At 40.5% G+C, this 27,669-nt stretch overlaps 1 protein-coding gene across 2 annotated transcripts in view; it reads left to right on the forward strand.

Moving 5' to 3' along the window:
• Window positions 1-27,669, forward strand: part of LOC120957297 (5-hydroxytryptamine receptor-like) — a 107,096-nt gene that overhangs the window by 22,854 nt on the left and 56,573 nt on the right. For both annotated transcript variants that reach the window (XM_040379422.2, XM_040379423.2), the window contains exons 2-3: window positions 418-455; window positions 24,188-25,817. In XM_040379422.2, coding sequence (XP_040235356.2) covers window positions 24,953-25,817 — 865 coding nt within the window. In that variant the 5' untranslated portion in view covers window positions 418-455; window positions 24,188-24,952. The remainder of the gene's footprint in view (window positions 1-417; window positions 456-24,187; window positions 25,818-27,669) is intronic.

Below are 27,669 nucleotides of genomic sequence, written 5' to 3' on the forward strand. Positions count from 1 at the left end.
CGTACAGATTACAGAGCAGCTGCAGTTGCAGTTTTTGGGAAATGGGGACATTGATGCACGGGATGACACAGTCTTTGTTGCTTCTCAGCCGGATAAGCGGTTCGTGAAAAGTGTTATTTGCAAAGCAATATCGTTAATGGAAAATTGGTCGTATCCTAGCGCCTGCAGCAATTTTATGTTTACAGGGTTTCCCACGATAAGTATTGTTTGGGCTCGTCTTACGACTTATTCGTTAGGATCGTTGCCAAGGATATATTAGACTCATCGCAGTGAAATGTCGTACAAATTATATGGAAAAATCTGGATAACCCTCAATAACTCTTGGGAACTGTAAAAATACCTATAGGAAATATCCTTTTCATGATTTTACTATTGTTTACCAATACTCATATTCTTATTCGCTTGTTTTCATTTCAGTGCACTGATGCCGTTTTCAAAACGTGTGAACGTCAAAGGTAATAATGAATTAATTGTATTTGTACGATGGCTTAGTTTACTTCCCCTCTTTCCGTAAGCATACAAATGTTTCCTAATTATTAGTCAATACACCGCCCTTTGATCCCATGATTTGCCTAGCTACGTAACCACGTAGATGGCGCTACTGTAAAGTGTGGAGTAGTTGTTTCATCGCCTCGAGATGGCATTGCTGTTGGTTTTATGGCGTAATTCAAGTGTACAACAGATTGCCTACATTTTGGCGCATTTCAATCCTAAACAACCTCAAAAACTTAAACTGACTACCAATCTCGAATGTCCTATTAAGCGAAATTCGTTGTCATGGTTGCATACATGTAGGCGTTTTAATACAATTATTTTTAAACGTGTATTTCACCTTCAACCTTTAATTATATTAATTTATTTATTTTTATTCAATACATATTCTTACTCTTTAATACATTTCATCTGTGTAAGTACTTCGCTCTTTCTTATCCCGCCCAATCCAATGCATAGCCACATTCTCAGATTCTTTCATCTTAAAATGGCTAATAATAATCATAAATAATTTCTGAACGCTCTGCTATTAGAAGCTTAACTTTTGGACCATGTTTTCCTTTGATCCCAAAATCGCCACCATCTGGTAGTCTGTTTATGCTCATTTATTGAGCGGCTTTGTCATCCCTGCAAATGACCTTGTGCCGTTGCGCGTCAAACCTCCTGCGTAAACGCGGGAAGTCGTACAACGCATGCTTTGCGCATGGTTAACAACGTACTTAGCACTACGGCAACTACGATTACCGCTAGCATCACACAAAGCACCATCCCACATACCGCGGGAGGAATGTTTTTTTTACCATTTTTTGTCTGCCGAAACACTGCCGGAAACCATATGGCCCACCCGCGGATCGGCTTCGCTTTACCGCTCGTTAGAGGCGAGTCATTTATTTACAAACAATTTGCACCGCTGATGATGGGTAATTAAAATTACTGGACGGCTGGGATGGTGAAGGAAAAAAAAGGAAAAAAAAGGAAAAAACTGGATGAAAAGTGTTCACGTTAAGTTGGCAACCGTAGCTGCAGATCGACTGATGTTTCTTGCTCCTTTTTTTTTATTTTGCCCCGCGATCGGATTGGGAATGAGTCGTCATTAAATCTTTCATCATTCCGGCCCGATCATGGTTGCCGGTGAATAAAGAAAAACAAGGCAAAGCAAGCAAGCAACAAAAAAACGCTCCCTCTTCTTCTTTCCACCGAATGGTAACGCTTTAACAGGGCAGTTCTCATTATAATGGGAGCATTCCCGCTTTTTTCCACATGAAAAACAATTCCAACCCCATTGGGCGTATGATTTACGATGATTATTTTAAAGTCCAAATGTGCAAATAAACGTTACACACTCCGAAACAACTGTCCGCACACACACGCGAACTGGTGCGTCCGGTTGCTGCATGGAGCATAATGGCAATTTTCTTGCCAATGGTTGTTCAAACCATCCCGCTTCGCTCAAACCCCTGGAATGTGTGTGGTGTCGGCTGTTGTTGTTTCATGTCTTTCTTTCAGTTTTCACAGCGAAGGGGGGCTTTTCTGTTTTCCCCGGGAATGTGGACTCCTTTCTGGCGGTGTTTTTTTGCTTCTACTGCTTGCGATTTAAAAGAAAACATAAGCAGGCATGATTTGCTGGGAGGTGGTAAGGGAGGAGGACAGGGATGAGAGTTTTTCCTTCAGCCTTGCGAGCCAGACAGCGTGGGGCAAGTGAAACACGTGCGGTGATGGAACGTATTTATTTACAAAATTGTTCATAACGAACGCTGCTTCGCTAGTGCGCTTCGTTTTTTAATCGTTTTTATTTGTGAATCATGTGGAGCTGAGTTGATTTTTGGAGGGTTGTTCTTTTTTTCCTGTCTTCTTACTGCTGATGAGAGCAGCTTGTTGTGCTTCTTCTTTTTTTTCTTAAATATGTTTAATGCGTGCTTAAATACCGCTAGCGCTCGTGCCTTTACTATTGCTGAAAAGGAAGATTTGCTTTGATGCCGTTCAGCTTTCCAGCTGCGTCTGTCAGGGGTGTGATAGTCACCTACCGTCTTGCTGAGCATTAATGAGAGCAAACGTTTTGCAATTAAAGTGAAGCTATCGAACCAAAACAAACTTGTTTTACGCTAATGATGCCTGTGAAAATGATATATTTTTAACCTATTTTCAAAAAATCACATCAAACACTGTTTAAGTTTGATAAATGTTTTGATGTTTTAAATTTGATATCATAAAAAATAATTTCAGTAAAATTTACACAAGCACAGTTGGAATGATGTATGCACAACAATATTAGCAATAGATAAAAAAAAAACATTATTGGAATATTTTATAGAAGCAAAAAAACTGATTGGATTTATAATTCGCTGAAGAAATAATGTCAAGAAATATTACATAACCTTCAAAATAAACAAAAAGGTATATAGGGTAAGTGTACCAATTATGGCTATAATATGTCATCAAGATACCGATTTTACGCCTGTATAAATAAGTATTGGGTGAAATTTCAAACTTCTTTATGTTTTTATTTAGCCTACAATGTGTAGCACACGAGGGTATTTTTTATTTTCACTCAGTTTTTATCAAAATACTAGAAAATTTCAATTCAAAATTGCATCTTAAGGTACCAATTATGGCTATAGTGTTCCTAGCAATTCGCCATAGCTGTACCAATTGTGGCTGTATTCTAAAACTCGTGGATATTTACACCAAAAATTACTTTGTGACATTGTTTTAACTGAAATCAAGTCAAAATAAGTTCACTGCACCAATATAAGTATGTAATCACCATAAAATACGTAATATTAACATTTTTAAATATCCGTTTTCTATCACTGGTTGTATTGATATCTACGCTCAATTAATCGCACAATTGATGAGGCTAATCCTAAAAAAAATACTTTCGTACACCTTTCTCATGAGACCGTGCTTGGACTCACACCTGACAATCCTTCATATCACCTGGAAGCTATACCGAAACCAGGTACCGTTTCAGCGCGATACGAAGAGGAGCACAGACAATCAGGGTGGTCTGTTGGAATTTGTTTAAATGAAGAATCGTAGCCATAGTTCAACTATCTTCTGAACTTCCGGTCAAGACTAGCATTAACTATTGATCAGGGAAGAACAAGAGCACATTTGGCAATAAGGCGACACGAGCGGCTTCAGATTTCACTTCTTCGTATGAAAGTCATTCAAGACTGCATTATTTTGGTGAAACTGATTCGATTACATTCCCCTGATTATTCCACTGATTACTGGTTCGAACACTTTACAAATAAATGATGCTTAAAACACATATTAAGACTTCAGATTGCGAAAATAACAACGAGAAACCTGAGTTGTTCACTTGTAAACTACGTGCCACGACCAAAACGATAGTTGTCAACAAAGCGTCCATAGCATACTGCGAGATTTGGTACACCGAAGGATAGTTGTACCAATTATGGACGTACAGAAAAAAGGCACATTTTCGATGAAATGTTGGTAGATTTTGAAATCTTACAATGCTGCTCTTAGCAAAATGGTAAGAGATACCAAAAATCTTGGCAACACATTTTAAAAGGGTGATATTTAACAAGTGACCAACATGAAACTAATGAAGCACAAATGTGTTAAAATGTTCATAATTGAAATGAAAAATCCTTCCGTGGTTTTAGAATGCAAAGAGACTGTTTTAGAGCGAAAATAGTGCTCGTTATAGCCATAATTGGTACACTTACCCTATAGTGTTAAAAACACTGTCCAAATCCGGCGGAATGAATCTGTTAATATATTTGTAAACGTGAAATGTTTCCATTATTGTTTCGCAACTGCTTTTGGTACAAAATAAATTTGACAGAAAATCAATAACTTACTGCCTTAAGAATAGTTGTATCACGCGACTACTAGTGTTTAGGCATTTCTTTCCTCTTCTTCCTGAGTGTTACACCTTGTCAACGATTAATGAAACCATTTTCTTTGTCTTAAGTATGTTTGGGTCATGGCGCACAGGCTGCCATTGCCCAGCCGAGAGACGTCCAACTAAGTGCTGCTGCTCCAAACAATACCAGCAACGGAGGAATCACTTGCTTCATGCGATGAATGAAATCATTCTGGGATAAACACACGTCAACCTTGTACCGTACAGCTAACCTTGTCCTCCCGCGGGGAGGAAAAGTGATCCCGAAAAGCGCCGAAACAGGGAGTGGCAGGAAGAAAACAAAGAACGCTTACCCTTATTATGGCCCATCTGGAATCCATTTTTGATTACGGTCTCATTACGGTTGAGTGAAACGTACGATTTTCTTCCCTTGTGTCCCATGTCTCCCTTGCTCACGACTGCCCTCCACTGTCCAGGTAAATAACAAATGACGAATGCTTATGCTGCGCGGTACGCAACGACGTCAGCCACCGAAAGGTTCGAAGGGAGTTCGCGCGGTGACCTCTCGAAAACGGTAACAAAACCATAATTTTTAGCGGGGTACCGAAAACCGAACCGGTGCTCGGTGTGACTTTTGGCGGGCAGGCAGGACGCAGGTTTTGAGAGCGCGCAAAACCGAAAACCCCCCAGTCCCGTTTGGGCCAGGCCGGCTAGCGAGCGAGCGGGAAGGCGTGCTCGTATATTATTTATGAAATTGATTTCTATTTTTATCCTCCCGCACAAACCCCGCCGCAAACGTGCACTGTTTCGGTGCTGCTTTGCCTGTCCCTTTTCGGGGCTGTGCGACTGTGGAGTCGTTTGTAAACCGACTGTGGAGTTGTTCTTGTTTTACGGTGCTTTACCACCGATAAGGGTTTGGGTTCCAGTACCTTTTGAATGGAAGGTATTGATTTGATTGACTCGGTTCGGTTCTGAAGACTTTGGTCCGGCCGCTCAAAAAGACAAATTACCTATCCAGTGCTGTATTTGGGAAATGGTATCACGGGCTATAATATTACAACCAATTCAAACAACCACTTTACTACAAACCAGTGTGAGACCACCAAGAATTGCCATAGGATTGCTTTTAAAATGACGTCACGTAAAAGCGTTTCCCGAATTGTAGCCATTTTTTCTACCAAAATGATATGTTTTTAAGTGAAATTATTTTTTTTTTCTCGACACCAAACATTTCTTTTGCGTTTCATATTTGGGTCAGTGGGTGTGTATTTATATTTGATGCCATTTGGTTCGAGCTTCTGACAAAAAAGGGAAAATCTGTCATGCATATAAGGTCGGGACTGATGGGTTGATTGCATTTTGTTTAGTCTTGCGCTTGCGGCGTGAATTGTTTGCGTTCAATCGAAAATTGTTTCAACGCGTAATGGGGTTGAATACAGGTCAAAATGTTGTTTGCTAGCTTTTTTGGTGAACGCTTTAGCAATCAATTGAAAAAAAAACCTAATCTAATCTAATGTAATGTATCAAGAAAATTTTTGTTTAACCATTTAATATTAAGTTAATATTTTTGCTATATCATTGTTGAGATCTGTATGTTTGTCTTTTTACTATTTTTTTAAACACTGGTCTATACATGTTTTATGACACTTGTATTGTAGTTTGAGATCCTGTAGATAGTGAAGTATTAAACAGATTGTGACCTTGGTTTTAAATACTTTTACGTCTTCATGTGTATTTCAATTAACATTCTTCAAACATGTAATAAATGCAACACAATTCAAGTGATCTAAGCATTATCTGCCTTATCATTTAAAACACTGTAGATTTGTTTTATAAATCTTTTGTCAATTTTTTAAGTACAGTAACAATACCAGTTGCCGTCAGTGATCCTACTTTTGGCAGAATAACTAAACACTTGAAAATCTGCAAAGTTGATCGAAATAGCATTTTTATCGTTTGTTATTCATATTGGAAGTTTAACATCATTTCATTGCAAAGATTCCAAACTATCAAATAAATGTGTTGATAATTTATAAATAATTTTTCCGTCAAATTTACTATTTCGGCAGGTTTCCACAGTACCAATAGTTTGGCTGGGTTTCTTGATTATGAAAATCAGTGCAACCAACCACTGCTACTAAGGCTTATATGAAAGACTCCATGGTTGGAGAATTGATTATAACATCATTTTATTTTATTTGCTGCCAACAATGTACCTGTGTAAATGTTGATTTTTGACAGTTAAATGTTATGGGCTTCTGCGAAAACTTGGAATAATAAGATTTTTCTTACATTTCTTATGTATATTGTAAAAATTAAGAGAATAATTATAGTTTGTAAGCCAGTTAGGAAACATTTTACATTGATTAGTTAGTTAGTTCTTTTATTTTCATTTTTAAATTTCATGAGTATGTTCAATGCCGGTTTGGCCGGTCTCGTAGTACAGTCGTCAACTCGTACGACTTAACAACATGCCCGTCATGGGTTCAATCCCCAAATAGACCGCGTCGCCATACATAGGATTGACTATCCTGCTATCAATTCACTGGGAATCAATTAGTCACTGAAAGCCAAGCCCACAAGTGGGTACAGGCAGGCCTTGGCCGACAACGGTTGTTGAGCCAAAGAAGAAGAAGATGATGTACAATAGTTGGAAATCTTACGCGATAATGGGTACGAAACTATTTCAGTTGATTAAATAGGGTAACTGTAATGCGAGTTGCATGCTTTTAACATACTTTTTTAGCTTGCTGGCCAAAGTCTAATAGCGGTAAGACTAATTCGAAAAATAGTCACACAAATAAAGAAAAAGAAGAATGTTAAAAAATGAAGTTGGTTAGGGTAATAAACCCTCATTCCATGTCGCCATTTTTTCAAGGCAAAAATAAATTATTCTTTTCAGATACAGCACCACTTTACTCGTTCCTATACCGTACAGAGGGCAACAGACAGAGGCACACACACACACACACATTGTTGCAGCAAGATACATTTACCCTTCACCATCTTGCTGCAACGCACATCCTGCAATTAGGGTGTACGCTCATTGAAATTGCATCGTTTCGTCCTGGCGCTCCGCGTCAGTTACATTCCACGCAGCGGTCCATGCCGATGCTAACAAAGAATGCGAAAGTCGACCGACTACGGTCCCGGGACTAGCGTGAAGCGTTTAACTGTGTGCACCATTACGGATGGGTTGTGCTTACTGGACTGGAACCAATTTCAAGAAACTCAGCTTTAGGACTCAGCTTGTGTGTGTGTGTGTGTGTGTGTGTGTGTGTGTGTGTGTGTGTGAGTGCGCTGTTTGAACACCGCAGGGATAATGCACCAAAAATGGGAACCAAGCGCAGCGTGTGCGTCATCGGGTAGCGTGTGCATCGTCCCAATGTTGTCACCGACTAGCAACCAATATTGGCAGTAGAGCGCCTTGTCCGGGGCACCCTGGGAGCTAACCCTTCTTCCGTCACATTTTGAGAAGACATCCGCTTCGTGAGCTGACTTCAAAATTCTAAACCCGTAAGGGATGGGCACACCCGGGTCGGGTCGGTTTTTAATACTGCACCGTTGCTTCGTCAAAAACATTGGCGCAGCGCAAACGTTGTGGAGTTGTGGAGCATAAAGTGAAATAGTGCACTTGGGTGTTCGTGGACAACTGTGAAACATTTTTACGATACGGTGACTGTGAGAGTTGCACTCAGAAAGAGGAAATAATTACTGCGCGGAAAGTTGACATGGGATCACGATATTGCTTGCAAAACTTTGTACGGTATGTGCTCGTGGCTGTCGAAGTACGCAAGATATGCTTCCGTGGAAAAACATGAAGCATTCGGGTGTGGTGTGTGGGTGTGTGCAGCTATGCTGTTATTTTAAGAATTGCAGGAAAGCGTTTTTTTTTGCAAACATAGCTGTACAAGCGGATAATACATTCTGGTTTGCTGGATAGCAAAGCATTCATTGTTAGCCCTTTTCCAATGCATTTCTTTAAACACCAACCCACGATGAACGTCTTCGGCATCCCACGTGTGTGTTTTCATTCACCGACACGTTCGACACGTGGCGCATTCTTCAGTGCAATTCTTAGTGCTCGATTCTGTCTTACACAAACCCGAAACAATCGGCAAGATGTACTCCGCTTCCTGGAACTAGCACCGACCATTAAGTGCAAGCTATCGAGTGCTTGACTCATACCTGGGCCGTGCTAATGTAAGCTTAGTGTTTCTTCTTGCTGGCTCTTACTTGTGTCTCATTTTTCACCCCTTGCCACAAGCAGCTCAGCACTGTTAGTGAGCGGAGAACTTTAGCAGATCTGTTGCTCCATGGATTTGGTCCATGGAAACGAAACATTCATAATTTATGTTCCATCTCGAAGCGGCAAACATAGCAACAGCTTCGCCAGCAACTCGGAAGCTAAGCCGAGGGGCTGCGGGGGGAACGTGTAGTATTAGAAGCAGTAGCTTCCCAGCCCGGATGCTTCCGTTGTGCTAGTTGACCTGCGCTTTTTGTTGAAGCAGTTGGCAGCGGAGCTTTACCCGCTCATTGCAGGCCATGCACCATTTTCTTACTAGCTTAGCTCAGCGCTTGAGAAAAACGGGCTGCAGTGTTCTCAGTCCTATTAGACACGCTTGTCTGTACCCTTTTCTTGGCAGCGGCATCGCAAAGCAGCTGTTAAGTTGTCGCTTTTAAAACATTCATTGTGCTCCCCCGAAGGGTACACCGGTGCTAGATGTAGCGAGCCATGTTGGCCTATCCCCATCCCCCGACCAGACGGCGACAGATTGGTTGATGCATTTTTAATGGCCTATGTCTCGGTTCTGTGAGGTCGGTCGTGCAATTGCAGCTGTAGGAACGAATCTCTGTTTACCAGCTTTTGCTCCAAAAGCTAATCGCTTGTTTAGCTTAGGTTGATTTAAAATATCGATCTGATTGATAGTGTTGCATTTGTGTTTGCGTAAATGACGCCTTTTTGTTGTGTTGCTGTAATTTGCACTGTGATGTGGGAGAGGCTCGGCATGCTTGTTGCTTAATGGTATTCCATACATTTGTTTAACTGACCTTGGGCAAAAAATTTCCATTCATCTTTCAAAATGCCAATACGATTCCGATGCAGATCGCTTCAGCTACACCCAGACCCACACACACACACACAGTCTGCTTCACACGGTGGCATTGACCGATCGGTCTGTCGGCTCATTAGCGGAAACCCACATTCATAATTAATTTTCCTCGTTTATCCGTGCAGCGGACGCGTCGGTTTTTTTTAGCTCTTTTAAAGAGGACGTAGAACCACACTAGAGCGCACAGGAGAGAGAGAGAGAGAGAGAGAGCTGCATGAGAGAGTGTCTGAAGAAATGGGTGCAGCTAACCTTGCTCCCTCCCCCCCCGTTCCGAACGATCATCAATTCCATGTCGGAACGGTTCACAGAAATTTGATTTATGTTTTCGCCAATGTAGCTTCTTGGCATGGAGGATTTTTTAGTTTCTTTGGCATTTCGACCGGCACGTGCCATGCGTTCGTGTTAGTGATTTGCTGTGGAAAATTGCACGCCACCGTTGTTGGCCACAGGTTTGCTGATCGTGTTTTATTCTTTCTTTTTGTTTTGCTACTCCAACTCCATTATTGCTTTGTTTTGGCTTGCTTGCGTGGCCACGTGGGAGAGTGCAGAGCTTTGTTTACCTTAACCTGCACATCGTGATGTGTTCAGTTTGCTGTAGCGAGCGAGCACAGCATCAGCCCGAGGAAAAGGAGTGCGAGGAAGTGGTGAGGACCGCGGAAATCAGTTCATAATGAGTGGGTTTGGGATATAATAGTAATAATAAGGCGTTCGGGGAAAAATGCGACCCATACGCTTCCTTCCCGTTTATAAACATAGCAGCAATTCAATAAAGCAATGAAAATGATACGTGAGCGTATGTTGCGTATAGATAGCTGATCAATATTTTCCTGGTAGTAATTGGTACTGTTGCAATTAAAATGTTTTGTGTTGGAAACATGTCTATCGTAGAAATTCAGAGGAATCAATGAGAAGAATAAACAATGAAACAGTATATTCATTCTCATTCGTTGGGGAGGATCATTCGATTATTTTATGGAAATTCATGATAAAAGTTATATTAACAAATGTAGAAGCTGGGGTATAATAAAACTTGAATTTCCTCGACAAAATCGATGTAAAAGCTTATTAAACATAAGAAAAATTCAAAAAAAGCATGAAATATACAAATAAATAAAAATATTTCCAAAAGCACATGGAGCTGTCAAATTATGAACAATGAACAATCGCGTCCTGCGGATAATTGCTTTAGTTTATGTAGTTTTGAGGTAGGGGAAGGATTTATGATCCTAAATTAATCCCATACGCATGGCATTTTCAGAATAGGTAAACATTTCTCTCACATGGCCTAGAGAATGTTAATTCTTACAAATGTTAGTTATCAGCCTATTTGAAAACATGCTGGTTGTTCATGTTAACCCTTTGATAGTCCTATGATTTTTTTGTAAATAGCACAAACCCATTATGAAATAATGGCAAAAACTTAATAAAAGTAAATAATTTTAACTCATTCCGCAAACCGTTGTTTTACTCAAAAGATGATGTGTCATTATCGTTGCTTTATTTCCCACCCTCTTCCTCCACGCGACGATTGAATCGAAATGGAGAACAAAAACACTACCCGTGTCGTTTTTGCGCGAATTGCTGTATGGGTTAAAGTATATTAATTTTAATATTTTTCATCCTAGGGGAAAACTAAACGCAAAGCATTGTAAATTGCATACCAATAGGCGTTTATCTCATCAACGTTTGCCGCTATTTTACCTAGCACAACAACATTCATCCTCTTCATGGATGTCATTTTTTAGCACAGAAAGGCTAACTTATGTGTTTTCTATATCGTATGACTAAAAAAACGTGTAAACATGGTTTTAAACTTTTCAACAAAAAATAAAGTATTTGGGGAAGATTATTTTCTTATGATTGTGCTTTCTTAGTTCTTTGTAAAATGCATTAGTCTAAGCTTATATTTAAGATCTTATAAAACATACCTTAAAAACGAATTACATTTTATTTCACTGCCACAACTTATAATTCATGTTGGTTTTTTGAAAATAATATACACATGTTCGTTTGAATTTCAATTTCAATATCCATGTTTACGATTCTCATAAACCATGATTTCACACAAAAAAAGTATCTTTATAGCTACATTCATCCTTGCAAATGTTCAACAGGTCCCAACACACCGAACCCCACAATGTATGCCCGGCCTTTAGCAGAAAAAAAGTAAACAAAACAAAAACAATGCCAACAGCTTGCATTTATTTATGCACCACTGTGTACATTTCGTGCGTATAGATAAAACGTCACGGATTCGGAACGCGCGCAAGGCGTAACGTGGGCTCCGGAATGACATGTTCCTGAATCGTTACGCTGCGTGATGTATGAAAGAAAATAAATTGAACAAAAAAGGTCCGACTCTGTCTCCGGGGCTGGCGGGAGAACCATTCTGGAATTTGTTTTCGCATTAAACATATCGGCGGTTTGTTTGTCTTTCGTACATATCGAAGCAGCAATTTATTTCACGCACGGGCAAAAGGACAAACAAACGACGAATGTGTGAGGGGGAGGGGGGGGGAGAATTTACATACAACCACAAAATATGTGCAGGTCATTTAGTTTATTGGACGATTGGTGAGCATCGTTCGGGCTACCATTTTTATGACAGCGTACCAGCAAGCGAGCATGCAAGTGTGCGGCTGTAGACAGGCAATCGGTTGCATTGTTTCATGTGGTCGTACTAGATACATGGAGACGGTATGCCTAGAAAAGCTGACGTAATGTAGCAGTTTGAGGTTCACTGTATGCTTTTTTTTCCTGCAAAGAGAATAGGAGAAAAAGCATTGCAACGGCAACCATGAATCTTACAATAAATTGCACAAAAAGACCTTCCATCCCAAGCGGGTCGGTTTTATGTTTTAGAGCGTTTTCGTACGGTGTAGCGCACTATAAAATGTTGCTCGTTTGAGCGGCATCACGGGGTCAGTATCAGCGCGTTTAGGAATATTTTATTTCCATTTGATGTGGCGGGTGAAAAAAAAAAACGGAAACGAGAGCAACCAAGTTCATCTCATCCATTTCAAAAGCAGCTCACAGTCGCGGGTCTGCAGTCGTTGAGCTTTATATTATTTTTCACTTCCGACCCGAGCTTCCCGAGCTGTGCCACCAAGCGAAGGATACAAAATGTCAAAGGAAACGCAGAAAGAAAAAAAAAACACACAAAGATTCAAACCAATCCGGACCACGGTCAGGGTCAGCGTGACGGACCACAAACGACTGTTGAAGGCGAAACTAGATTCTCGCGAACAAGAGCTCAAAGCGCACTGTCAGATCCTTTGTGTCGCCTTTTTGTGCCTTGTGTGTCCCTTTTTTGCAAGCGTTACCCTTTCATTCCGCCGATACTACCTTACACATTGCTTTATGACCGAGTGCAATAACTTTGTTTCTATCGTTTTGCTTGGAGCTAAAAAAACACACACACTTACATACACACATACCTACTTGGAGCATCCAAGGACAATAGGAAAGGTTGATGCTCACGGAAAATAGTCGTAATCCTCGAATTACCTTCCGTGCCGTCACGAGAGAGAGAGAAAGATACCTTTCGCAGGCTGTTTCATTTCGTATGCAACTGTGAAGTCGTCTGTAAAGGAAGAGCAAACGCCACAAAGGTGTGCAATAAACGTTTGTTTTCGCTATGCCCTACGCCACCTAGCATCCTTTGTTAGCTGAGGGCAACGCCTGCTCCCGGGTTTTTGGTTTCGGCGCGAAATTGTGCGGATTACATTTGCATTTCGTAATCGGCAGAAGCACTGGGCGGCTCCACCAAAGACCGAAACCGTGGTGTGTTATTTTAAGTTCGGCGCGTGATCCATCATCTTAGCATGCCGGATGGAGCCACCGGATTGCCATTGCTCTGTACGCTCAAAACGCAAATAAAACCGGAACCTCAAAGCGCTTCGAAGCTTGAAATGATAGGCAAAGATTACAGATTTAGTACGGTCGGAGCACAAGCATCCCTTGGCTGTGCGCAACCTCGAGCCAGAGAAACTATACACTGATGAGATGTTGCTTGCCAAAATGGTGTCGGACAAGACGGGAGTGAAAACTTGCTAGAAGCAAAGCGTAGAACAAATAATTTCCGGACGATGGCAATGGGGGTGGGGAGGAGGCTCTGATGTTGCGAAATATTTTACTGGCACCGCTGCCATTCACACGCCATCGCCGTCGCACCGCTAGCAGCTAATCCGCTTTTGACGGCTGTGGGGTGTTTTGGGCTGCCTGCCCGGCAGAAAAGGATATGATTATTTTATTCTTTTGTCTGCGTGTGATGCGAGCACGGGGGGGGGGGGGGGGGGATGTGGAGCCGCAGCCTCGGGTTGTATGGGGTTGGGTCTAAGCTGGCTCGAAAATCCACTACCACACTGTGAGAGGTTATTTTACGAGTGCATTGTATGTTTTCATTTGCTACACATTGAGCTGCGCGTGGTGTAGGTAGAAAGGGGCAGCCAGGAAAGCGGAAAAGACAAAGAGGTACGCTTTCAAGATAGTTTTGGGTCAGCGTAATCGTAGCACTTTGAGAGTAGGGATGGTTTTGCTCGTGATTCTTATCTGTTTGTAGGAGAGTTGAGTTTTTCCTTTCTTTTTGGGTAAAGATAATCCTAAAGTAACTTTTCCATGTGAAGTAATATGAACTATAATATAAATTGTTTTGATTTATACAACTTATTACATACTACAATATGCAATATATGTTAAAGTAAATATATAAGGCCTAACTGCTAAAGAATTTATTTTAATATGAAGGCTAGTACAACTTTTTAAATATAATTAAAAAAAATAAAGTAGGTTAGGGTAAGGTTATTTATTTTTTGTTCATGACGATGTTAGTCCGTTGAACTTAAGTAAAGAAATAATAATTAAAAATGCAAAAAAAATCTTCTGCTTTTTAAGAACAGAATCAGAATATAAGACTCCTTTCTGCATAAATGCTTCAACCAAACGATTTTTTTAGGGTCGCTCTCTGGCTAATCATGAGGGGATTAAAAAAAACCTTGCATATCGTGCAGGATAACGTTTGAATGTGAAGAACTATTTACTTGTAATCGTCATGACATTCTGAAACCAAATTATTTAATAAAAATAGCAAAACAAACAATAAACCATGGGACACTTAACAAATGAATTGAAAACGATCAATAAATCTAAAAACATAATGAAAAATATTTGAAAAACAGTTATTAAACATTTTTAGTTAGTAAAAATAAAATTATTTAATTTTTTTTCTCCTAAAACCTTTTTATGAAATCTGAAATTTGGAATAAAGTCCAAAGAACAATGGTAAATTATTTTAATGGTAAAAATTTCGGTCCAATAATCCATTAAAATATTAAAACCAATAATTTGAAACCATGAAACAAGAAAAAATATTAATTATACTATTGGCTGGTTATGGTATGAGCTATGTACATTAATTATAGTTTCTATAAGAAAAGTGGAAAAAATCCAAACGAGAATCATTTAATTCAAACTTATCTGCAAGGAAAATCAATAAAAATCGTTGAAAAGTACTTGCGCTACTCGTTGAGGTTTGAAACTCACCAACCATATCCATAAAATGTTTAAACAAAACACTTTCCAACGATACTGGATAATCCAAACGTCCATATATTTTCATAAAGCTGCTAATGCCGTCAAATCGGTTCGAAAGTCCGGAGCAATTTTCATAAAGCGAATCAATAAACTACACCGTTCCAATCACCGCCATGCCTTTGGTGGGAAAGGAAAAAAAACAACACTTTCGACTTAGCCACCGAGCTAGCATAAACATAAAATGTAACATCAATGACGGTGTGTGTGTGGTTGAGCTCTCGTGAGCTTGCGTGACGCTGTATGTATGTCTAATCCGTTCGTTGCCATTACGCGATGCCACCATGAAGCGGGGCAATGTTTTACAAACTTTTCACAGAAGAACATCAGTTGCACAAATTCATGGCTCTATCGAGCTCTAATCCGGTACCGGTTAACCGAAGCAGCGATAAGTGAATTCACGCGCTTGACATTGAACTTTGGCTAATCTAGTAGGTGAATAAAATCATATTAGAAGTGGATATGGCTAGGCTAATCCCGATCGGACGATTGCATGGAAGGTGTGCAAATAATAATGTAACGAACCGATCGGGAGTTAGGGTGAAGTAGGTCGTATAAATTAGATTATTAACCGTCCAGCATGTTGGTGAATGTTTTTGTATTTTATTATCAAATACAATTACTGACTTAGCAGACAAACAGCGGAAATGAAGAGCTTATTTACTCTTCTAATATCCCTCCGCTTCATTATGAGCATGCAAAGCAATAACTAGAAACTTTGTAAACAACCATCCTGAACAGCGTGCCCAGTGAACCAACAACGCAGCCAATTAGCTCCATTTACCATGAAATGCATTCGCTAACTTCACAATGTAAGCATCGCGATCTCATGCAAACCAATCGCAACGATTGCAAGCCTTCCTTCATACTGTCCTGGTACAACATTTCAACTCGTGGGCACTTCTCGCAGGCGCTTCTATTTTTGCACAATTTTATATGCCTGGGATGTGAGATCCAACCGCTGGGTTCGACCATCGGTGCATGAATCAGCAAACGCGTTTGTGCGTGGTTAGGTGCGGCTCTCGAGCACGGAGCAGGAAACGACGCCAATCGAACGATGCTTACGAGCCCAGGGCAATTGTTTCTCGATAGTGCCTGGTGCACTGCGTGCTGGAAAGGATTGTCTGGCAAGGATAGAGCCGCTCAGAAACAGATGCCCCAGTGCCGTTAGCAACAAGTGTACTAGTAAGCGATAATATACCGCTGCTGGTAGAGTGGGATGCTGTTGCTGTAGCGGCGCTTTATTAGCGACTATTTATGGTGTCCTTTTTTTCGAAATTGTCTTTGTGTTGCTTTAGGGTGGAGTGTAGCTTTACGTGGTGAAACTTTAAATTTGCTGCATTTCATATTAAACCTAGAGCTGCTTTTCGCTTGACTGCTTTTTCCACAGTTTTGGAACATTTGTGCACATAAATTAGAAATGGAATAAAGCTTTAGTTTAATCGATTTAGTTTGGATTTGATTTATGCTCAGAATACTTCAAATTTATTGCGCAAAACTGATGTATTCACAGCACAATAGCACCTAGCAACTTTGTACATTCTTTTACAAAAGCACCGGGAAATAATAAATTAAAAAGTGAATCTAACATTTAGTTTCCATGTTTATCTGCATAAGAATTTGAATATGATATTATCAGTTCTTGGCAATTTTTACGATAGAAAATCGTGTTTTTGTGATCTGAATAATTTAAAATACTACAAAAAGCTTATTTTGTCGTAAACTTATGCTAAATAGAAGTATAAAGCATTTGATCAGAGATTGTTAACGTCGTCGTAGCTTTCTGCGGCTCTGTTCGTAGGTTTCATTCGGTTCTTCAGTAACCAAGAAGTACTAGAAGCTCCAGTTTATTGATTGTTTCAGAGATTCAGAGCAAACCCGGTCTCATTTGTTGTAAGACAACTAATGGATCTTGCATCGTGACAACGCACCGTCTCACAAGGCCCATATTGTGAGCACATTTTGGTCATTTTAACATTTTGTTACATTTTTCTGGGCCTAAGAATCTGAAATTAGCTCTCTACGCCGAGTCTTAAGTTGAGATGATCAAAAAGAAGATTATCGCTACGGGATCTCAAGGCGCTCTCTTCATACGCTACCAACAATTGTTTCTATTACTGGGAATAGCTTGACAATTGCACACTGCGTAAGTTACTTACAATGGGGTCTATTTTAAAGATAGCATAATAAATTACAATACAATACAACAATTATTTAAACAATTTTTGATTTTTTTAATCCATTTTCCCGATTTTTTTATTATGAGAGACTATATGCAATATTAATACCTTACATTTGTAGCATGTAGGTATGCAATAGTTTTACAAGGAAGGATTCATTAATGTTCGTGTAACGTTACGCCCGTCGCAAAAGCAATGAAACACATTTAAATTTAAATTGCCGTTGCATCGCACATGTTACATTTAAACGGTACATTACAGAGACAGCTGACATTGGAGCTGTAAGATTCTTCACATCCGCTTCGAGATGCAATCGGTCCACTTTCTAACCCATCTGCCAGTGTGCAGTTATCCGCTTTAACTTATCCATTCCAAAATGTGTTCATTACGGATGCAAATATTATTCCATGACGGTGGGTTGGCCCGATGCAACGCTCCAGTAACGTCCGGCGCCACAGTGGGGAACAATCGGAATGGGTTGAGTTTTTTTTTTGGAATTCAATCGATAGCAAGCAAGGGGACGCGGACGGATGTAACGTTTAAGTTCGCTTTTACCGTTTTATCAGCAAACGGCCGGCAAAGATAGCTGCCAGTTCCGATCGATCGATTGCTGGTCACTCTGGTAGAGACCGGTCCGTTACGGTCTTCTCTCGCCAACATGTTGAAAGCGTAGCGTAGCCGTTAGCAGAACCGGCTAAAGACGATGATCAAATTCAAATAGATTCAAATTAAAAGCAAACACAGGAAACTCATTAAAGAGCTGGGCGCTTATTTGGCCTGCTGTGGCATGCAGAAGCTTTGCTGTGGAAAAACGAGCATTGGCTGCACGGTTTTGCATCCACTGAAGTAGAACACATATTACATCCTTTGGTTGGTTGTGGATGCGGTGCAAACAATTGGATGTTTTCAGCTCCAAAGTGTGAGTTGTAAGACTTATATATAAATTATATTTGTAATTCCTAACGCTCTATTTTCTATTGCTATAATTGTATATAATAATTTTAATCTTTAGTATAATGTATTTTTATTGAATGATCTCAGCACTGTTATACCTTACTGTATTTGATTTGAAAACATTTTAAATGGAACCGGAAATGGCTTACTCTAGGCGCAGTTTAAATTAAAAATAATAAAAACTCCAGTCTGCAAAACGACTGCACTTCAAATAATGAATACTAGGAATAAAATTCAAGCGTATGCATAGCAGCCATGCCCACTCGTGAAAGATGTGGCTTTTTCACGTTTGATTAAGCAAATGAAACCATTCGCACCTGATTGAGATAAGCTGAAGCGAGCCTGCGATCGGGAGTAAACAGAGAGAGAGAAAATGAGTTTTTACTTGTAACACAATTTTGCGACGAATTTTCAGAAACCTCCATGATAAAAAAGGAATGCAATGGGTTACGAAATTGGAATTATTATCCCCTGTCTGCCTGTTAACAGGCCTTTGCTATTAAATTTCTTGGCAATAAAATTGAATGCGCAATTGTTTTCGGTAATTAATGTCTGCGAGTATTGATTCGCTGACTCACCAAAAAAGAAAAAAAGCAAAATAAAAATAGCCAGGAGCTGGATTAAACAAAAAATCTGCAAATTTCGGATATTGATTTTTGATTGGAAATGTAGTACTTTCCACAAACGAAGTGGATGTTCTACAACTTGCAAAACGTTTATTTGATTTTTTTCGTTGGAATTTCATTACTTTCCAATGTGACAAGTGCTTCAATTGGAACAAGTTGTATTCAATTAGAATCATAATATTTACCACATTCAATTTACAGGGTTTCCCACGATTTATTGGTCAGTTCTCATGATTTTTTGGTGCGTTCCCACGATTTTTTGATCATATCCTATAGATTTTTGGTTCGTTCCCACAATTTATTGGTATATTCTGATTGGATATCAATACAGTTGGACCAAATTCTGTAAAACGACCAAATAATCGTGGGAACGCACCAAAAAAATATGGGAACTCACCAAAAATTGATGGGAACCGACCAATAAATCGTGTGAAACCCTGTATAACGAACAAACAGTCATTTCATAAAAATCAACTGAAACATATAAAACATCAACAAATCCTTGATTGAATATGAATGGTTTGATTTTTTGATCATACAGTCATTCGATATGTTGCTGTAGCGTGAATTTGTCCCCCGGAAAAGGTTCGGTTTCGCTTCCCACTATGTGGAATGTTTAATTTCCCGTCATTTATCATGCCGCATGCAAAAACGGCTAAATGTCAGAAAAAAAAACTGAACATATCAAGCATCAAAATCAAAATTTTACGAACAGACAGAAGCAAAAAATGCAACATAAATGCCTTTATCAATGATAGAATGTACCAGCTGTTCCGATTACACAATGAAGCCTTTTTGGTGAAGCAAAATTTTGATGGAAATGTAATTTGTACGACAACTATCATGCTTCCTCGGCAGGGCGAGAATTGCCCAGTCTTTAGGTGAACTGCTGCAATAGAAGCACTGCGGGCACTTTTTATTATCCCCTGCTAGCTAGATACGGAATTTCGTTTTAGGCAACAGCAGGAAGGATTGATTAACGTTACTCAGCAGCATTGAGCCCCTCCACGCTATTTTGGCGCAACACCGGTGTGTCTGATTGGGTTCGGAAAATTGGCAGAGGTTGTGTATCATATCCCCTCAAAAAAAAAGGCTCACAAAATCGCTCTATACTCCCTGCGCTCCTGATTGCTTTGGGCGGCCTATGAAATGGAAGCATTTTTTTTTGTCCTTCGAGCAGTTGCGGAAATCGTCCACAGTGGAGCTCTGCTCACAGCGTGATGGTGCTTTAGAATTTAATTAAACTGAACATTTCGTCAGTGTTGTGCTGGCTCAGCTGTGAGAGCTGTGAGGCCCTTTTGTGTGGATGAAGCTTTTGGTTTGGCTGCTGTGAAATATGTATTCCTTCCGCCAAACAGCGTGGTGTGTGTGTGTTTTTTTTTTTTGTTTCAGCTAGTCTCTGTTTCACCCTGCAGCATTATCGGAAATGAAGCAAGAAAAGTTGTTTTGCATTTTCGGACAGTGACACTTGGGTTTTGCTATCCTTTTTTTCCATGGTGAGCCGTTGTCTCGAGATCATGAACGTCAACAGGACGCACGGGCACGAACGAACCGCTGCGAACGTCTGCGAATGCTCCGGCGCTCCAATGCTAGACGCGAGGGATAAGTTTGTCGGAAAAATCATAATAAATTCATCACGTCAGTTTCCGCGTGTTGCGTGCAGCCGTGTGTTGGTGTGATAACATCCACACGAGCAGCAGCAGCAGCAGCAGCAGCAGCGGCGGTGGTGGCAAGGTTTTGCTGGGTGTCGGGTTTTTTTTCTATATCCTTGTTGTTGTTTCTTCTCTTGATAGTGGAGTCTAGCAAACTGTTGAAACGAAGCAAAAACAAAGTGGTTAATTGATTTAATTTTCTGTATCGTATCGATGTGGGCTTGTTGTTTTACTTGTCGGTTGTCTTTTAACTTTACTAAGTATATGGTTGTTTTTCTTAGGTTAATTTAATATTTTAGTGTGCTTTTTTGGTTGTTTGGCACGACGGAACGGAGGAATGTAAAAAATTTGTTTCAAAACAACGTAAAAACAAACCACGGTTATAGCAAACGATAGTTTCTTTGTAGCACGAAAGTAAATTCTACTTTGCCTTACTTTGATGCTACAAAATTGCATACTGTTAGGCGTAATGGTCGCTACGTGCGTAACGTTGAAATGACAAATTTCTAGATTTAATGATACATTTTAAGGAATTTGCACATTTATTGTTAACATTATGTGTACAGATATTGTACAGAGTTTGCTCAAAAGTTTTTTTACTACGTGCAAACATCGATGTAATTGATTATACCACAATATTTTATGTTTAACAATATCAATCGCAAGCAAATTGAGTGACTTGTATGGCCATAGCAACGCTGTCGTTGATAAATTTCATAGCATATTTTAACATATAAATAACGAATGTAATAATCATATCATTATTCTATCAAGCTACCGTACAATCTGTACAGCTATCCTTGTTTTCCATTATTCTTGCTTTAACCAGGTTAACTTTATCACGTCACCTCGTCGCTTGCTTATCCAATCGGTCACAATACGTTCCGAAGCCTTCCTTTCCAATCAAGAAGGTTCTGCCGTTTCCGAAAAAAATCATCCTAAATTCTTTTCCCACAGCTGAGATTTCTGGTTGACCCACACGACGTCCTTTGGTAGTTCAGTTAACGCACCGAAAGAAAAAAAGGCTCAGCCAACAAATGTGAACCACAAACAAAACGACCACCCGAAACCCAATGGTAGATGTAATCACCCAAAATAAAATAAAAAAAGAAAGGAGAAAAATGATTTCCTTTACCCAACCACTCACAAGACGGTCATTGTGGCAGCGTTCTGGGACCCGAATGCCATTCCGGTCCAATCCTGGAGCTATCGGTTGATTTCCTTCCATTAGCATAATCAAATCGAATGAGCTAATGAACCATCGCCAGGAACCATCACAGCAGGGGTTTTGTTCTCCCTCGTGATGGTAAGTCGTTCGGGTAACTATTTGAACCCGAGCAGCGATTTTCTCGCCTGCTTTCGATGTTCCTCCGCAAACGACACGTGACGCACCGGAACGCGTCCTGGTATGCGCGTAACTAGCTTTGACAAGAATAAACAGCACCATGTGTTGACATTATCTAAATCGAGTTGGTCCGATTTCCGATTTGGATGTTTCGGGGCACTTCGTGATTGCGAGCGCCAATAGTTGCGTTCGATGGTATTTGGCTCTTCCACGAGCGGTGGCTTTGTTGATGATTTTATTATCGATACCTGTTACTCATCGATTCCATCGTTAATTTATTTACGTGTCCGGTAGCGAAGGCAGTTTGAAGTATTGTATTGTTAATATTTCACGCGCTGTTTTGCTTCCGTTTGATGTGGCAGGTAATTCAAACTTCATTCCAATAATGAAATTTTGGACATATTGGTTCACGCATATTTGAATTCGCACACACGCGTGGAGTGGCAAAGCCCCACTTCTATTTTTTTACCCCATTTACCGGATGCACACTTTCAGCAACTCGGCATCCGAATCGGGACGGGTGGTGTCGGAACTGGCACCACTTTGGCGGTGCGTTTGCTAGACGATTGATTATTTGATGTCAACAACCATTTTTCGGTGCAAAATTCGGGAATATTCCTAGTTCCTGGAATGCATGACTGGGCCCAAAAACGTGGTAGCTTTTATTGAATTAGCTATTGGGGTGTGGGTTTTGAGTTGTGTGTTATTTGGTTTTGCACCGCATATCGCGTGAGTGCAACTGGAACGGATTCCTGCACAGCCGTTACCAACCCACCTGAAAACATTCCGCCACGGTTGAACGGTTTTAGCGGTTGCACCAGTGTTTTTTTGCCACGATGGATGGGAATTATTGCGTCCCAGTGCTGCGGAACACACAATGTTTGTGGGTCGTGGGAACATTTTATCCGGTTGAACGACCATTGGAATGATGCAAAAATAATGAAAAAGTTTCGTTATTTACGGTATCATATGATAGGTTTGCTTGCATGTTAGAATATTGGTCGTAATAGTAAAGATTATAAAAAAAAAAAAAATTGATCGAACTAGACTGTGACATTCGGTTTGTTTTTGGCATGATAGTAGATAAACCTTTAAACACAATAAAAAAAGATTTTTTACAGACGCAAACAGGCAACGTACTTAAACGGTCCTATAGTATGATATTTGAATTTTGATATTGTAAACTATGTAAATGTTACCTTAGTTTTATATACGTCTCAGAATCATACGTCAACCATTAAGAACCTTGATTCTGCTGTCACACTGACAATTGTCGAAACGCAACGAAGAAGAACAATAAAGATGGACAGATCGAGTTGAACATTCGAGCAAGAAACAACTTCAGCCTTCCGTTATTATCTTCAGTAATTTTATCACCTTTTACAATATTTTAATATTTTTTGAATTATAATATTTTTGGGCCGGTCTGGTGGTACAGTCGTCATCTGGTACGACTTAACAACATGCCCGTCATGGGTCATGGGTTCAAGTCCCGAATAGACCGTGCCCCCGTACGTAGGACTGATTATCCTGCTATGGTAACAATAAGTCACTGAAAACCTTGACCGACAACGGCTATTGAGCCAATGAAGAAGAAGATAAAATTTTCACAATTACTAAAATATTTCTTGAATAATTGAACCTTTTGTTTTATAAAAATGACTTATATAATGCTAAAATGGTGCAGATGATGGATCTTTTTAGGTACTTTTTAGAGACTTTTATGTTAATTTACATCATTACAGGGTTTTCCAGGGGTTCTCATAATTGTGGGACAACTCAACTCTTTCTTGTGGGAAGTGAACTTCATATGATGGAAATTGGAGTCTATGGCACCCTTTTTGGACAGGTTTCTTGGAAATTCCTAATGGATTTGTCCAACAAGGATGCTATAGAGTCCAATTCCCGTTACATTAATTTCATTTCACATAAGAAAGAGTCAATAAAGTGTCCCACAGCTATGAGAACTCCTGGAAAACCATGTATTAGGTAATGAACGATAGTCTTTAATTTTTAATTAATCGATAACACATGGTCAAAATAAATCAATTATTTATTCCATTTTTTAATACTATTGCCATGCATTCAAATCTCAGAGTCTTTAAAATATTTCCTTTTTATTAAACCAATGAATAAAATATGTCGAATTGGATATTAACATTGTAAGAATTCAAAGCTAAATCATTTCTATCAAAAAGTCACTTAGCTTTAACAAACTGTGCCATCTGTTGGAATACAAGCAAACTTAAATAACTGCAGGCCACTACAAGCCGCGTTACTGATGTTTTTCTTTAATTACATTCTTAATTGTATTCCATCGAACACACCTTCAAACACCACAATATCCATCGGCACCTAATCGGCAGCTTTCGTTCTTGTTTTTCACCTTCTCTCTAGGGTTTTGTGTACACCGTGCCTACCTTAGGGCTTCAATTGTGTGGTTGGTGATAGGCGGCAACCACCCACATTACCTACAATGATCGCCGCAGCTCATCTCATCCACCAGCTGGAACACTGTTAACGCGGCTACGGCACCGGGCTCGACCGGCTTTTACGTTCACCCCAGCGGCAAGACGATTACACGCTCCGGCGGGTGCAACAATGCGGGTGCAACTGTAGTAACGACGCCATTATGAACCCACCCGACAGCCCCACGAGTAATGATCGATCGAACGGAGGAGCATTCCACCGTTCCGTTACGGACAATCGGTTCCGCCGAAAGGCACTGAAAATGACATCATAGTGTGCGCTAGTGTGTGCGTGTGTGTGCCAGAGCATGAGTGAGTGTGTGCGTGTGCGTGGGAAAGAAGGTGCAGAGTGGTGAACGATCGGTACCGGACACCGTCACCATGCTGGGGCATGGATTGCTGGGATTAAGAAACGGTGACCGAAGCAGCTGGAAGCAGCGTTGATGATTCTATGTGTGTGTGTATGTGTATTTCGTGTATTGTTAGCAATTGATAGCAGTTTCAAAGTGATCGAGTCAGTCCGCGCAGGAAAACAGAAAGGTTGTCGAGAGAAAGAATTTACAGCAACGTGTGTACATGTCCTTGCGGATTAGTGTTAGCGTAGTAATTATTTTGTAAAACAGTGAAACCGATTCGGCAACGGCAGGCAGCGTATGTGTGTAGGTCAGCGAGCAGCCGAAACGTATGAAAAACTATGGCCCTGACGGACGGTACACGCCCGACCATAGAATCACACGCCTGGACCGCCTGGCCATGGTCTACCGCACGGGACGCGTCGTCCAGGGTGACGCCGGGCACTAGTATTTCCGCTTTCCGCCCAGCCGATCCGTCCACCATTACCTCCTTCACCGCCTCACCGCCAACGGTTTCCTCCCCAGCGGCCTTCCATTCCAGCAGCACAGCAGCCCGCTCCACATTCGCCAGTACCAGCACTGTCTCTGGCAGTACCAGCAGTGTCCGTTCCCGGGCCCGGCTGACGACCGTGGTCGATCAGCTGTCATCGCTTGCGTCGTCCACGGTGACCGACGATGATGCACGGTCGACCGAGGACGGTGGCCTCTCAACGGCCCTGTCATCGCCGTACGGTACCGTCACAACCGCCCCCTTGGATGGCTTCCCGTCCGAGGCAACCCTGCAGACGGCCCACGAAGAAACCGTGCACAACCTTACCCAGTCGCTGCTGTCCAACTACACCGCGACGGTGGCGACAGACTATGGCGTGGACATTACGAACGGCTCGTCGCTCGCGCCCGACGCATCCACGCTGGCCCGGGGGTCTGCATCGGCGGGACTTTCCCTATCCCTGCCCGACCTGCTCGAGGAGGACGAGCTGATGGCTCTGTGGAACTGTACCAACTGTTTTTTGCTCAATTACGGTGCGGCCGCCGCCGCCGGTGCAAACGGTACGTCCAAATTCTACGGCAATGGGACGATCGATCCGCGGGACGTGCTGCCGATCGGGGAGGATGATATACTCGCCAGCGAGACGACAATCTATCTGATACGTGTGATCGCGACGGCAATCGTGCTGGGAATTGTCATCCTCGCGACCGTTATCGGTAAGTGCTGGTAGATAATGTACGGGGTACATGCTCCGGAGGTGCTTTATCACTTGAAGCGCTCTCCTGGAAGGAGAGAAATTGGATTGCGTTATGTTTAGAAGGCAATCATAAACGTAAAAGTTGTGTGTCAAAAAGGGGGTTTTCTGCGTATTATTGTTTTGAAATGTGCGTAAATACAAACAATTGGTAAAATATGATAAAAATTATAGTTTTGCTATCCTAATAATGTAAAAGGTGACAGCAGGATGAACACTAGCCCCACTGTTTCCAACCAGCCTGGTCTATTGTTATACGTCGGGTTACCCATTCACATGAAACTGTCTTATTGCAACGATCGAAGGAAATCGAAAAATATTCTTGGAAGCCGTTTTGATAGAAACAGCATTTTGCCATCAAAGGGAAAACTGATCCGAGCATTGTGCGGGCGGATGTATTTGGTTTCGAAAGGATTTTGAAACTTCCGATAAAAGTATTGAACTGTCTTATTCTATTCTGATTTCGATTCGATTTCAATCGATAAAGTGAACTCCAAAGTAATATTTTACATTGAAGAATTGATCCATTCGACGTTGAAATGATTTGATTGCAAATCTAGAATGTTTTTTTTTTGCATATTTTGTTTTTGCAAAGTAGTTGCTCTGATGACATAATATATGAAAATGCTTGCAGCAGTTATACATTGCTAAACGTCCCAACATTTGCTATTACAGTGGAGCGCCGTTTATACGGGTATCTTTTATCCGGTCATCCGTTTATCCGTGCTGTTGAGAAAAGACAGTTCAATATAATGATGACATTGCGTGCTGAGGAGGATATTTAAAAAATCGGTTATCACAGCTCATGGGCATAACAAAAAACGATATAATTCATAGTAAATTTCAAATATTCTCTTTGGAAAACATGCAGTTAATAAAAACTGGGCAAATTTTATCAAAACAATCGATTTATTTCCAAAAACTACAAGGAATTTGTTATTAAATATATCATTTGATTCATTATCCGTGTTATTCGCATATCCGGGCGAGGCCAAGTCCCGATGAGCCCGGATAATCGGCGCTCCACTGTATTAGTCGTTCAGTTGACTTAAACAACACTTACGAGTAAAAATCACGAAATTTTGCTTTGAATCAACATTCGGGTTAACAGGTACAGCAAAAAGACGCAAAAGTCTACCAAATATGCAACTACAAAGGCTTGTTTTTTTTTTTTCATTTCATTGCATTTGTTTTTTAAATTAATAGCCCGTTCTATATTTTAAGCCAGAAAGCTGACATTTAAGCTTGTCAGTGGACCAATATTCATCATTCGGGTTGTATTCAATTCGACAATAACGTTCCTCTGTAATGGATTTCATTATTTGTGTACAAACAAATTAAAGCCATTGATCCTTTTCTTTCAAACATGCTTGAGGAATGAAATGAAAAGGTTTTTTATAAACTTATTACACTTGGCCTAGATGTAGTCCTGGTTGACAAATGGGTGACAGATGCATAATATAAATATCAATTTTTCACCATGTAACGTAAAACATCATAATGGGGCCCTTTCCGTTCGTAGGCTGAAATTTCAGCCTGTCAGCTGTTTGGATTTTATAGCAGTTTTCGAGCAGCTATCTAAGTGAGTACAATATACAGGTGGGCTTATCCCAAGGTGTATAAATTTAGAAGGCTGATTTTTATCGCTTCTGCTTCTGAATGAAGATTTTAAGATTTTTAGAGCTACTCGAATCTAATTCTAGCTTGAGGTTAGAAAAATCTAGCCTGAAAAAATCGCAGGCTAGTTTTGTGTGTGGTTTTGTATGGAGTGTTTACATGATTTCAGCCTCCAACTGTCAAACTCCATACAAAAA

Source organism: Anopheles coluzzii, chromosome 3 (genome assembly GCF_943734685.1).
Source record: "Anopheles coluzzii chromosome 3, AcolN3, whole genome shotgun sequence".
In the NCBI taxonomy this organism is placed as follows: Eukaryota; Metazoa; Arthropoda; class Insecta; order Diptera; family Culicidae; genus Anopheles; species Anopheles coluzzii.